We start from the raw sequence: 13,635 nt of genomic DNA on the forward strand, positions 1-13,635 counted from the left end.
CTAACATAATTTAACTAGATATGTAGGTTTTACAGGGACAACTTGAGACACAAAGGTCTCTCACGCCAAAAAAGAGTTCTCCTTTTCGTTTTGCATGCTCAATTCTTCATTTAATCCGTCAATAGTTAACTTTAATTCTACTATTATGATAATTTCATCCATTATTTTTGTATATATATTTTTTAAATAAAGTTAATGTTTATTTTTTAATGCAATTGCTAAAAAAAAAGGTTAATTTTTTTCCAAAAGTTGTTTTTTCCCACTTAAATAAAAATAAATTTAATTGATGAAATGATTATAAGTTAACTAAATATAAAAATAAGGGAATAAATCAAACTATAAGAAGAGAAGAAAGGAAATGTAATAGGATGGCACAGAAACAAGAGTACGAGAGAGAAAATAAAAAAGAAAATAAACAAAAATAAAGATTTTATAGACATGACAAATAACAAAACTCTAATTATAACATTTTTAATATCATTAAAAAATTCTTAATGAGTCAATCTAGTGATAAAACAAAAAAAAAAGCCAAAGTTAAAAGTAAATCATATATATCACCTAAAAGATAATGATATACTTATTTACTAGCATGTGTAACATACAAGCTAACCATTTATTTTTTTGTTTTTGTGTGTTTTTAGCCATGTCACACTTTAAAAAAAAATATAATAGAATGGCATAATAATAAAAGAAAATTGTAATAAAATGACATAATAACAAGAGTACGAGAGAAAAAAAAGAAGAAGAAATGTTATAGACATAACAAAACTATGATTATAATATTTTTAATATTATTAAAAAATCAATAAAATAATTTATAGATATAAAATAAAGTTAACCTTGAAGTTAAAAGTAAGTCATATGCACCACCTAAAAGGTAATAATATATTTACTTGCTAGCATGTGTAATACATACATAAGTTACAGAAATTTTTTTATGTTTATCTTGTGTTTTATGCATGTTAAATAAAAAAATAATTAAAAGATGTATATGTGATTTTAGTACGTCCCCGAGTTATAAGGATAAGATCTGCACAACCAATTAAACTATATTATTTTAAAAATTATATTTTTTTAGTTCTTCGTGGAAAAGTTTTTCTTTACTATGTTAATTTAAAAGGGAAAAAAAACTTGTGTAATTTTTATGATTTATTATTATGTTATTAAAGAACTTAAATTGATTTTTATGATTTGCTATTGTGTTACTGGAGAACTAAAATTAAATACAAATATTCATTTAAATGACATTTTATGTAAAATATTTTCAGGGTGGAAAATCTTTTGCAATATTTAGTATGTAATGATATAAAATTTATTATAATAGTAAAATAATGATAGCATTTATAGCTATGATATAAGGTGATGATGATGATAATAATATTTCAGATAAAAAAAAAAAAAAAGAAATGACACTAAGGTTATGAAGTGTGATAATGATTGTAGTAGTGTATAGTAATGAAAGTACTGATAGTTATTATAAAATGATGATAGGATAGTTGCAATAATAGAGATAATGATTGTAATATGGAATACTGATAGAAATAATGATAATAAGATGATTGTAATATTAATATCAATAATATTTGTTAATAATATTGAATGATATTACAAGTAAATTATTATTTATAAAATATTTTATGAGATTTTATAAATTATGAATTAAATTAAAAAATTGATCAAAAAATATTTTAAAAAATCAAATACAATTTTTTTTATAAAATAACCACTCTCTTATTTGATTTGGTATAGTATTGAGTTCATAAAATTTACCACAAAAATATTCTTTATCCAATAAAAAAATTATCCAAACCTATTTTGAATTTTATATTTTTATCAAGGCTTTTTTTTTTCAAGGTATTCATGGACAGCCAAAGAGTTTTTTTTTTTTCATAATGTCTAGAGTTGTCCTTATCTCCCTATTAAAAATTGAAGTTTATAGATATTTCTCATAACAATTAATATATTCTTATGAAAAAGAAAATGAGATAAAACTCCGAATATATTTAATAATTTCTCGACAGATATATCATGAAATCTTGCCAACTCTTCAACCGATGAATCTTGTGCCTAAATCCATAGAGGTAACCTAGCCCAAGAGATTATATTGTTTGCACTAATCAAGTTAAATTATTTATAAGACAATTTTAAAATGAGTTTATTTTCTTATAAAACATGAAAGATATGGTTACCTGTTTCATCTCCTCTCGAAACACAACTAAGCTCTATCTAGGTTTTCAAAACTTAACAAGGTTCAAAACTGAAAGAAAATCCCCATGGATACGTAAAGAAATATTCTTAAATAATATATACGAACTGATACGACAATATTATTTTTAATTGTTAAAAAGTAAAATAAAAATACAAAATGATCATCATTGTCAGTATATAGCTAGGTTGTCATTTGCAAAGACATGTAAATTTTACTTGGTGAGACTTTGCTGTCAACATATTCATTATCGATGTAACCATCACTATAAAACAAGAAAAGAGAGGATTCTTGCATCTTATAAGGGGCCATAGTCAGTCTCACTGCATAAAGTCATAAATATTCTGGGTTATTTTTAGGCTTCGATTGTGAACCGTTACCATCAAGCTATCTGTTGTCGCTGTTGTTATCACTGAAAACAATTGAAGCCATGGCCTCTCACTGCCATGTTTTTAATGGGCCACAAATTATTATCATCCCCGATACCTTACACACTTGCATTCATTCGTATTATTCTCGAGGGTTAAGTCGAATAGTAAATCAGAATATTCCTCATCTTATCATTTACGTGATCTTCGTTCATCATCTCGTAACAAAAAACACGAAAGGAAGATAGTAAAAATGAGAATGCAAATTAAACGCAACCTGAAGATCATTTTAATATATCAGAGATGTGTTGAAAAACACCCTTAAAACGAAAACCACGTAAAAAGAGCATTCACACATTCCTCCATTGATTTTCATTTATGATTTGCAGTGCTGCCGGATCCAGCTGCTAGCTAGCTAGGGTAAGGTAGACTGGCAGACAGATATACCATACTCAATTAATGGTACTGATATTGCATTGTCAATTCTTGAGAAATTAAGGCGTGGCAGAAGGGTTGTGAAAGCTTGCAGTTAGGTATCGGAGGCATGCAGAAGAAGGACCCCGCCTTCCATATGCTGCTGCACGGCTTCAGAAAAACCTGTGAAGTGCAGGATAGGCCATGTCTTTGAGGTGAATGCCACAGCTTTTTAAAATGCTTGATTTGACTATTCAGGAGTTTTGTACAGTTGGTAGAAGTTTCTTTCCCTGTTTCCGCTAGGGATGTTAACTGTTTTTTATTTAATTTTGAAAAACAAAATTAAATTAATTGTTTTAATATTTTTTTATTGTAATGATATGTTAATGCAAAAAATAATTTTAAAAAAATTAAAAAATATTATTTAAATATATTTTTAAATAAAAAATATTATAAAAAATAGCCAATACTGTGAGTTTGATTTATATTGTCGAGTTGTTGTAGGGGACCTGTGGTCGTGGAAGAAACCTCTAGATTAATTCATGTGGTTAAAAAATCTTTGAGCCAATTTGATTTTAAGATATGGGCTGTAATAAAAACTTGAAAACAAAAAATCAGCCCAATATACCCGTGCACTATAATTATATATGCATTTTATTTAGATAAAAATATAAAAAATAATATTTTTCTACCGTGCATAAACGGTTCTAAGCAATTTGGAAGACTTAAGCAATTTGAGAGCCACCAAGAGGTTCGTATGGGCTTGAAGCTGTCTCGGCCAATACAACTCTTGTTTTTCCTTTTCTTTTAGGATCTTTAAGAAAATAATATATATTGGTATTTTCATAAATTAAAAATTATATATAATTTAAGGTGTCACCCGCCTCGAAGGTCAAGATGGCCGAGTTGGTCTAAGGCGCCAGTTTCAGGTACTGGTCCGAAAGGGCAGGGGTTCGAATCCCATTCTTGACATTTCTTTTTAATTTAATCAAATATTCATATATTTTAAATTATATAGAATATAAAATGAACTTAGCTACCAACGGTCAAGATGGCCGAGTTGGTCTAAGGCGCCAGTTTCACGTACTGGTCCGAAAGGGCATGGGTTCGAATCCCATTCTTGACATTTCTTTTTTCCTAAAACGAATACTCTCTAGTTTTTATTTTTATTAAACTTTCAGCTCCCAATTCATTTATATATATATATATTTTCCAATGTCGTTTCCATTTTTGTTTTTGAACAATTTACTAGTGTCTTGAATTTAAAACTAATGATTTTTACAATAATATCAATCATTGATAATATAGGTGATCCTGTTGAGTTTTACAAAATATTCTCTATTTTATTTGTGAAAAATAACTCTTTCTAAAGTCATATTAAAATTAACACACCCATGATTTAAAGTCAATAATCTTCTCATCTCACTTCTTCATATTAAAATCTTAATAATAATAGGAAAAGAAAGCAAAAAAAAATAACATCACTCTAAATCATGATTATGAAAGAGTTAATATAAGTGTTATAGATTTTAAAAAATAATATAAAATTATTATTGAAACATCATCTAATAATTTAAGTTTTTGAATTAATGTATTATTTGATATGATATTGAAACTTTAATAATCAAACAATTATGAATTTTAATTTTATCATATCATTCTAATTAATAAAATTAAATATAAAATAATACAAACCCGAAAAAGATTTAAGTTTAAATAGCTTTCAATTTAAAAGATATACTTAAGAATAATGGAAAACTATTTTTAATATTTCATTTAATAACCTAGATTTTTTTTTGTTGAAATAATGTTTTTTAATAATTGTTATTAGGTGGAGCTATAAAATACTGCATTTTAGATTAAAAAAAATAAATTAGTTAAAAAGCTTCTTAAATTTAAATCCTGACTCATGAACATCACCTTGCTTGCAAATGCTAAATATGCCAACCTAGTAATTAAAAAAAATGTTTTATTATCCAAAACATTAATTTTTTTAGGGTTTTATTGTGTCCCAAAACACAAAATACTATTTATTATAATAGTTCTATGATATTTTTATCTCTTAGTTATTTTATTTTTTATCTTGATTTCGAGGATATGATGAACTTTTTACTATGACATAAATATTTTTTGAAGTTTATACGAAGTTATTTTGATAATTAGATTTTTAAATGCACATATTAAAGTACCTAACTTCACCCTTTAATAAAAACAATTCAATGTATTTTGCACAAGGATGTTTTGTATTTTAAAATTTTGAATGACTATATTACTTTTATAATTCAAATTTTAAATTCTACAGAATAGTTTTTAAATTTATATTTTTAAATTAGTTTATGATGAGTTTTTTTATAGGATTCGGATTTAGAGTTTTATAAGTTGTGAATTTTTTAAAATTTGATCATATTTAGGATATATGTTTAGGTTTGTTTGATTTTTATAGATATTTTTAATTACACCGCTGTAATTTTTTTAATCTTTAAAATTTAATTTTTATTCATTTAATTCATATTTATTTTATTTAGGATTGTTTTTTATTTTTTTCAATAAGTTGCATCCTCTTTGGGTTTTTCTTATTAAATTTTACTTTTATTTTTTTTACAAGTTTTTTTTATTAATACTTTTCTATTGATCTCATCTTTCAAAACTAAATTGGTTGATAATTATGCTTTATGATTGAATCAAGATAAAAAATTTCATGAGATGCAAATTTTAAAGATTAGATCATGTTTAAGAGGTTTATCTTGTTTTTGTTTTCTATTTCTATATTGATGTTGCCTTTTTTTAACTTATTTTTAGTTAATTTTTTTAACTTTTTTTTCTTATTTTTTTGTTTGATTATATTGGATTAATCCTTAACAAATTTTTTTTTCTAGTTTACCCCATCATTTTTTAATCTATAAATAATCTATCATATTACATATGGTTTTTATTTCTTATGAATTTTTAATGTTTAAAGTTTGATCTTAGTTTTTTAATTGTAATTTTTTCTGTTTGCGATACTTTGCTTTTTGAATTTCATCATCATTGAGTTTTTTCCCATTAGATTTAAGCTTCTTCTTTTGGTTTTTTTTACAAGTTTTTTATTAATAATGTTTTCAATGATTCGATAATTTAAAATTAAATTGGATGACATATAAGCTTTTTGATTAAATTTAAGTCTATAATTTAACAAGTTGTATCTTTTTTTAGACTTGACTAAATTGAGGAGCTTCCCCTAGTTTTTTTTTTTTTAATTTTTTTTAATTTGACTTTTTTTTCCCGGTTTTTCTTCAGTAAGGATAACATTTAGTTGTTTAATGATCCAAATAAACTAGGGTGTAATTTTTTATTTTTTGCTGTTTTTTTTGTCAATTTATTTATTATTTATTGATTTATTTATAAATATTCAAATTATCAATTTAACCAATATCTCAAGTTTTAATCTTTTTTAAACTATCACTTCTTTTACATTAAAAAAATATTGTTCAGCCCGTAGCAACGCGCGGGGACAACCAGAAGAGACAGCATTTCTAGTTTCTTGCTAAATCAAGATATTCAGCTTTCTACGTCGAGTCTTATGACAAAAAAAAAAAAAAACGAGGGTCCATATAAACAAGATTATTAAAGATATTATAGCCTGTTTTGGACCAGCAATAACCTAATCATGTGCAACGTCTAAAGACAAATTAGCTGTAAAGTGATTGGGAGCTATTAGTGGGCATACATAACATTAATTTTGTGACATTAAGACATCTTATTAATTACTACGCAAGACTCCTGTTCGATTTAACTTAATTTTGTTATATTTGGATTCGGACCATGTCAGTACAATCCTGGTTATACTAGAATATTTTACGACATGATTTTACTTTTATCCTCTCTGGGGGTGTGGGTAGCTGGAGTTTCAAAATATTTTTTATTTAAAAATATATTAAATTTTATTTTTTATTTTTTAAATTTTATTTTTGATATTAAATTTAAAATTTTATGAAACTCTGGATGCACCGCTGCTCCAAACATGCAATTCATAGCCGATCCTACAGCATTACATAATTGTGATTTTGTTGGGTATTTCAATCCAAATCTTGATTAAGTTTTGACATGTTAGGTCAGTTTATTTATATATGAATAGTTATAGGATTATGGCCTTACTTTAGATTATATAAAAAAGTGGAAAAGGTTGTTACTGTTTTTTTAAAACCCAATATTAATTTTTTAAAAAAAAAAACTCAATAAGAAAATAGATAGCTTTTTACTTTTTTTTTCTTTTTAATTTATTAAATGATATCATTTTTTATTTTCTTAAATTGAAGCACAAGTGTCTTGTGGTGCTATACAAATTTTGAATTGATGAAATCAAAATATTGGTGTTAGGTTTTTTTTTTTTTTTTTTTTTAGAGATAAGATTTTGAAGAACAATTTTTGTTTCCTTGGCACATCAAGATCAAGGAAGCTCTGGCAATTGTTCTGCTCAATTTGAGGAGGTGGAGAAGCTGCTAGAGGATGGCTACAGTCCAGGCTTATTTGGAGGAAAGAAAGAAAAATCCAAGCAGCAAGTTGAATCTGCGTAAAAGAATTGTTCTGACAGCCTAGGTTTCATATTTCGAATCACTTACAAGCACCCAGATCAAGTGTTTACAACAATGAAAAAAGCTAGGCAAGCCTCTTGTTTCCAATAGAGAACTACTAGCTTTATTGAATGTTACGTAGCCATTTAACTGTAATTAAAAATCCTACTTGATCAACAATTGTGGTCTTAATTTTTTGTTAACAGTAGCTGTTCTTCATGCTTTGCAACTTATAGAACTACCTCTCACTTAAATGAACCTGGACAAGCTTTCAGATTGTGGCCATGAAAACCCTACCTTGGGAAGCAAATTTGGGTCAGCAAGTGTAGAAATGTTTTAAGCGGTTTCTTTTTTTCCTTGTTACAATAATATACTCATACTTTTGAAATGATAAAGAGGTTATATATATATAACTGAATTGTAACTAACTTATGAAAGACAATAGTTATAAAATTTGACTTGAAGGGTGAATTCAATGCTCTCTATCAACTCAAAACTTGGTTTGAATTGACCATAGTAAATTTAGCCAAGTTTTACTTTAATTGATCTTCATTTTTTTACCAAAACAATAAGATTTTTTTTTAAATCATAGTTTGAACTGATTCATTTGACTGGCGAAGTGAATCTTGAACAGAAGTTCTATCATTATATCTAATATTCAATAATATTAATGTTGACTCCTTGTAATTATAACGAAACTAAGAGGAGAAGAGTTTTACTATATATATTTTTTTACTGTACTTTTTTACAAATCACTATAGATTCAAGCAGTGATATCTAAAAGGAAGAACTGAAACATGGTGGACTAGGTATGTCTGCAGGGGACTCTATGCAGGCATTATAGTTCAAGTTGCCCAGCAAGGCATCAATATATTCATGTACAATTCCCCGACTATAGTTTAGTTTGCTGATTTGCTTTAAAATCAGTGGCCTTAGCCCTTTCTCTGGTTATTCCTGGCCTCGATGCTCTCGGATCCATCGTCAGCATGCTTGTTGTAGATAGATATGGGAAGAAAAATGGCACAGCCTGGAGGACCTGTGGACTCGGTTTGATTGCAACTAAGTACTCCCTATCCAATATCACTTTCCGAATTTAAAGGCTATAAAAATCCATGGATAAGAGATAAGCACGGGCTCAAAATAAGTAAACCCTTATAAAGATGGAAAAAAGGCAGACATAAAAAGACAGTAAACCTTTGCAATTACCTCTTGTTTTCCCATCTCACAAGGTTCATCTTCAAGGGTCTGTATGCAAAGAACAGCATGTTCTTGATGCAGCCATTGCCTTTAGATTGAAGAACAAACAGTCTGTAGGGACAAATAACTTACGGAGCCAACAATCTGTAAGGTAATTTGTGGTATTGAAATTTACTTTAATTTCTTTTGAACTAAATGTTCAGTCTTATAGGCTATTTCTTGTGCTTTGTTTATTTTTATTTTTTCTATGGAAATGGTTTTGTTGGGCTAGGAAAAGAAGTACATGCAGCATTTCTCTTATTTTTAGATAAGAAATATTGGCGTTAGGTTTATCCAATTCATGAATATTTTTTTAATTTTATTTTTAGGATTTATCCATTTAAAATAGAGATTGTGTTTCCAAGATGATTAATTTCAACCTGCCGAGAATTTCACTGTTGTGTCAGATTTCTAATCCAAATCCTTAATTACTTGCAATCTAAAATGGAGAAATCCAAATCATTTTCACCAAATTTTAATAAATTTTATCTTCTTAAATGCCGTATAAAAAAAGTACCGTGTATGTTCAATGCAAGTACTATGAACCTATCCATTAGAGAAAACAGGAAGTAACCCTTCGCATGCAAAAGTAAAGAGTGTTGGATCAATGAATAAGTACTTGAAAGGTTAAATTTTTAGTATTTTCAACGATTGGTGTAACCTTTCAATGATTGGTATCACAATAATAAGATCAATACTCAGTTTTTTTTTATTATTTGTCATTATATAGAAAGTGATCAAGACTCTTAATTTGATCAGTTCAAAGTTTTATGCTGAAATAATAGTTGTCAAGGTTTTTTAAGGTTCTGATCATCTTCATGGATGTGTATTTGCAGATTGTCACTCAATTCATAAGTTAACTTTGTTGAAATCTATTTCCATCTGCAAGAATGGTGGAAGGAGGAGTTACCACAGCTGACAAGACAGAGTTTACAGAATGCTGGAAGACTGTATGGAAGACTCCATATATTATGAGGCTTGCATTTTCAGCTGGCATTGGAGGGCTTCTTTTTGGTTATGATACAGGTTACATTAAGTTATTCCGGGATAGATTTTATAAGCTTATTTTGTCTCTTATGTTGCATTTGGTTAGTGTTCAGGAGACATGCACAGAACGGATAAAAATTATTTGGTTAAAGGACGAGGACAGAGACAGTTTTTGAGTGAATTTCCTTCCTTTCAAAAAAAGGAACGACAAGGGGCATGTCCCCCTTGTCTCTACTATCTCTGTATCTGTCTCATAACGTTACCGTAATAAGTTTGCTTTAATTTGTTATCTAAGGTATGTGTTATTGATTTGGGGAAAGTTCATAATTAATTGTTTCTTATGGAAATTTTTAGGAGTTATTTCTGGCGCCTTGCTTTATATTCGTGATGACTTCGAAGATGTTGACAAAAATACATGGATGCAGGCGAGTTAGGATATGACATACTAAGTTTCTTGAGAGAGAGGGTCAAGAGATTTTTGTACGTTGCCTATGTTCATGCTTTGATAAGGTTGTTTTGTATCGTGCAGGAAACCATCGTGAGTATGGCTGTCGCTGGAGCTATTATTGGTGCTGCATTTGGTGGATATATGAATGACAGGTGGGGCAGGAGAGTGGCAATTTTAGGTGCTGATATCTTATTCTTCTTCGGCGCAATTGTCATGGCTGTAGCTCCAAATCCTTGGGTTATTATTATCGGAAGGATTCTGGTTGGCTTGGGAGTGGGAATGGCATCCATGACCGCTCCTCTTTACATTTCAGAAGCTTCACCTGCAAGAATTCGAGGAGCACTAGTTAGCACAAATGGATTCTTGATTACTGGAGGGCAGTTTTTGTCTTATCTAATCAATCTTGCTTTCACCAAGGTATGTGTACTGGCAATCACTACTTGTTCCCAGACCTCTCAAAGTTAACAGGATTTTTAAGGTTGCAAAATCATGTTTCAGGCTCCTGGAACCTGGCGATGGATGGTCGGAGTTGCTGGAATCCCAGCTTTGGTTCAGTTTGTGTTGATGCTTTCACTCCCCGAGTCTCCCCGATGGCTCTACAGAAAGGTTCTGATCTTGCTTCTTAGAGAAATTTCCCACATAGTTATATCTATTCTAAGACATAAAACCTATCTCGCAAAACTCATGCTGTCCTCGGAGACTAGTCATGACCCTGTGGATCTTTGTGATGTCTCAGAGTAACTAGGCTGTAGATATTATCTTTGATGGATTCTCCCTATTTAAAGACACATTTTTGCAACTGCAATGTAGTTTAATCTTCCTTAAGAAGACGAACATTATATGCTCGTAACCATTAATCTATTTGTTTACGTTTTGTTCAGGATAGGGTAGATGAGGCGAGGGCAATCTTGGAGAAAATCTATCCTGCAAATGAGGTTGAAGATGAGTTAAATGCCTTGAAACTATCCGTTGACACTGAGAAGGCTGATGAAGCTGCCCTTGGAGAGGGCATGATAACTAAAGTGAAGGGTGCGTTGAAAAACCGTGTAGTTCGCAGGGGACTTTATGCCGGTATCACTGTCCAAGTTGCTCAGCAATTTGTGGGTATAAATACAGTCATGTACTATGCCCCGACCATAGTGCAGTTTGCTGGATTTGCTTCGAACTCTGTTGCATTGGCACTCTCTCTCATCACTTCTGGCCTGAATGCTGTTGGCTCCATTGTTAGCATGTGTTTTGTCGACAGATATGGAAGGAGAAGGCTGATGCTTGTTTCAATGATTGGAATCATTTTCTTCCTCGTGATCTTATCAGTTGTATTTATGGAAGCTTCGAGCCATGCTCCGAAAATCAGTGGAATCGAGTCAGCTCACTTTGGCTCAAACTCTAGTTGCTCAGCATACCTGACAGCCCCAGATGCACCAAGGTGGAGCTGTATGACTTGCTTGAAAGCAGATTGTGCTTTCTGTGCTAATGCAGCCAGCGAAGTAAGTTCATTCACCTTTCTCAGCCCTGCAGCAATACATTGCATAATTTTCTTGAATGATTCCTTGCCACATTAAGTGAAATGTTACTGTTAATTTGATTGCTTTATAGCCTTTGAAGTTTTCATGTTGTCAAACTGGTATTGATATTTATTTCTTACACTGTCAGTTCCATCCGGGGGCCTGCCTGGATTCATCCAAGGTTGTAAGGGGTGAATGCCGTGCTGAAAATCGTGTGTTCTTCGAGAAGGGTTGCCCAAGCAAGTTCGGATTTCTTGCTGTTATACTCCTTGGACTATACATCATTTCCTATTCACCTGGAATGGGAACCGTACCATGGATTGTGAACTCAGAAATCTATCCGTTGAGATATAGAGGTGTTGGTGGAGGCATTGCTGCTGTGGCCAATTGGTGCTCAAATCTGATCGTGAGCGAGTCTTACTTAAGTCTCACGGAAGCTCTTGGTGCCGGTGGCACATTCTTCGTATTCGCCGGAATTTCCACCATAAGCCTCATATTCATCTACTTCCTAGTCCCTGAAACTAAAGGCCTGCAATTTGAGGAGGTGGAGAAGCTGCTAGAGGATGGTTACAGACCAGGCTTATTTGGAGGAAAGAAAGAAAAATCCAAGGACCAAGTTGAATCCACCTAACTACGTTGCCTATTGAGGAATCACTTACAAGCACCCAGATCAGGTGTTTACTGTAATGAACAATTTCCACCATTGGCAGACCTCTTGTTTCCAATGGAGAACTACTAGCCATGTAACGTAACTGTAATTAAAAATCCTACTTTATCAACAATTGTGGCGTTAACTCTCTTTGTTAATAGTAAATGCTCTTCATGCTTTGCAATGTTTCATACCTGCTTGCAACCAACCACGTAGAAGCCAAAAAAGGAACTGACACTTGACTTGCAGAACCATCTTGCTCTTCAATGAACTTGGAATAGCTTTAAAAAAAAAATAGCAAAACTTGTTTATTTTTGTATTTTTAAAGTATTTTTAAAAAAATTAAAATTAAAATTTTTTTTAATTACAATTTAATATTTTTTTAATATTTTCAAATCATTTTAGTGCTCTAATATTAAAAATAATTTTTTAAAAATAAAAAATATATATTATTTTGATATATTTTTAAATAAAAAGTAAAAACCAACAACAATTATAATTTCAAACACATATGAAATGTTGAAGCGGGTTTTTTTTTCCTTTACATGGAATATTCTCAAACTTTCAAAATGAAAAAGATGTTTTATATATGTATAATCAATACAATCTGAATTGTAAATAATTTATGAAATACTAAAATTATCAAATTTGATCAGCTTTCCTTGAGCTAGATTTTATAAAATCAGTATTTTATTTAAAAAAAAAATGATAGCTTGAAACGACTCATTTAATATGAGATCTTTTTAGAAGATCTTGATATAGGGCCAACCTTGACTATGAAACAGATCGGCCCAAAAAGAAGTGGCCTGAAGGGTCTTGATAGATAAATAGACTAAAAAAAAAACCACCTCTGAGTTTAGGATGGGTTTCTTTTGTTAAGATTGGATACTCTTCTCCAATCAGTATTCTTTTTTATTTTTTAAAAGTACAAAAATCTCATTTTCTTTTATAACTTAGAATATTCAAATTAATTTACACACATCATAATTTATTTCTAGATCCACTAAATATTTTATAAATTTAATAGGCAGATAAAATATCACAAATAAAATATCACAAGAGCGACAGGTGCGCGCACAAAATATGGAATCTTGGTACTGAGACAAAGAATTCATTACAAAAATCACTATGCCACGATCTTAAAAATAAAATAAAAAACCAAAAATCTTGATCTTAAATTATCCGAAGATAGGCCTTTTGTGTCTATCTCTTTAACCAATCAACGTTACTGTCTTTTCTATATATATAATTTAGGCCTTTTTTTCTTTCCCT

At 30.0% G+C, this 13,635-nt stretch overlaps 1 protein-coding gene and 2 non-coding genes across 4 annotated transcripts; all 3 read left to right on the plus strand.

Annotated features, from left to right (window-relative positions):
• Window positions 1-3,879: 3,879 nt before the first annotated feature.
• Window positions 3,880-3,960, plus strand: TRNAL-CAG (transfer RNA leucine (anticodon CAG)). The gene has a single exon. It is a non-coding gene; the product is annotated as a tRNA-Leu (tRNA).
• A 73-nt stretch (window positions 3,961-4,033) lies between these two features.
• TRNAV-CAC (transfer RNA valine (anticodon CAC)) lies at window positions 4,034-4,114 on the plus strand. The gene has a single exon. It is a non-coding gene; the product is annotated as a tRNA-Val (tRNA).
• A 4,753-nt stretch (window positions 4,115-8,867) lies between these two features.
• Window positions 8,868-12,558, plus strand: LOC105136514 (inositol transporter 4-like). Of its 2 annotated transcripts, XM_011041907.1 has the most exons (7): window positions 8,868-8,886; window positions 9,611-9,800; window positions 10,116-10,186; window positions 10,291-10,626; window positions 10,708-10,815; window positions 11,091-11,696; window positions 11,863-12,558. In XM_011041907.1, exons 2-7 carry the CDS (start codon window positions 9,665-9,667, stop codon window positions 12,343-12,345), a joined length of 1,740 nt encoding a protein of 579 aa, XP_011040209.1. In that variant the 5' UTR covers window positions 8,868-8,886; window positions 9,611-9,664; the 3' UTR covers window positions 12,346-12,558. The 2 variants fall into 2 exon arrangements, with proteins under 2 accessions (XP_011040209.1, XP_011040208.1); XM_011041906.1 differs by lacking the exon at window positions 8,868-8,886 and having other exon boundaries at window positions 9,603-9,800.
• The last annotated feature ends 1,077 nt before the right edge of the window (window positions 12,559-13,635 follow it).

This window comes from Populus euphratica, unplaced genomic scaffold, assembly GCF_000495115.2.
Source record: "Populus euphratica unplaced genomic scaffold, PopEup_1.0 scaffold142.1, whole genome shotgun sequence".
Classification (NCBI taxonomy): domain Eukaryota; kingdom Viridiplantae; phylum Streptophyta; class Magnoliopsida; order Malpighiales; family Salicaceae; genus Populus; species Populus euphratica.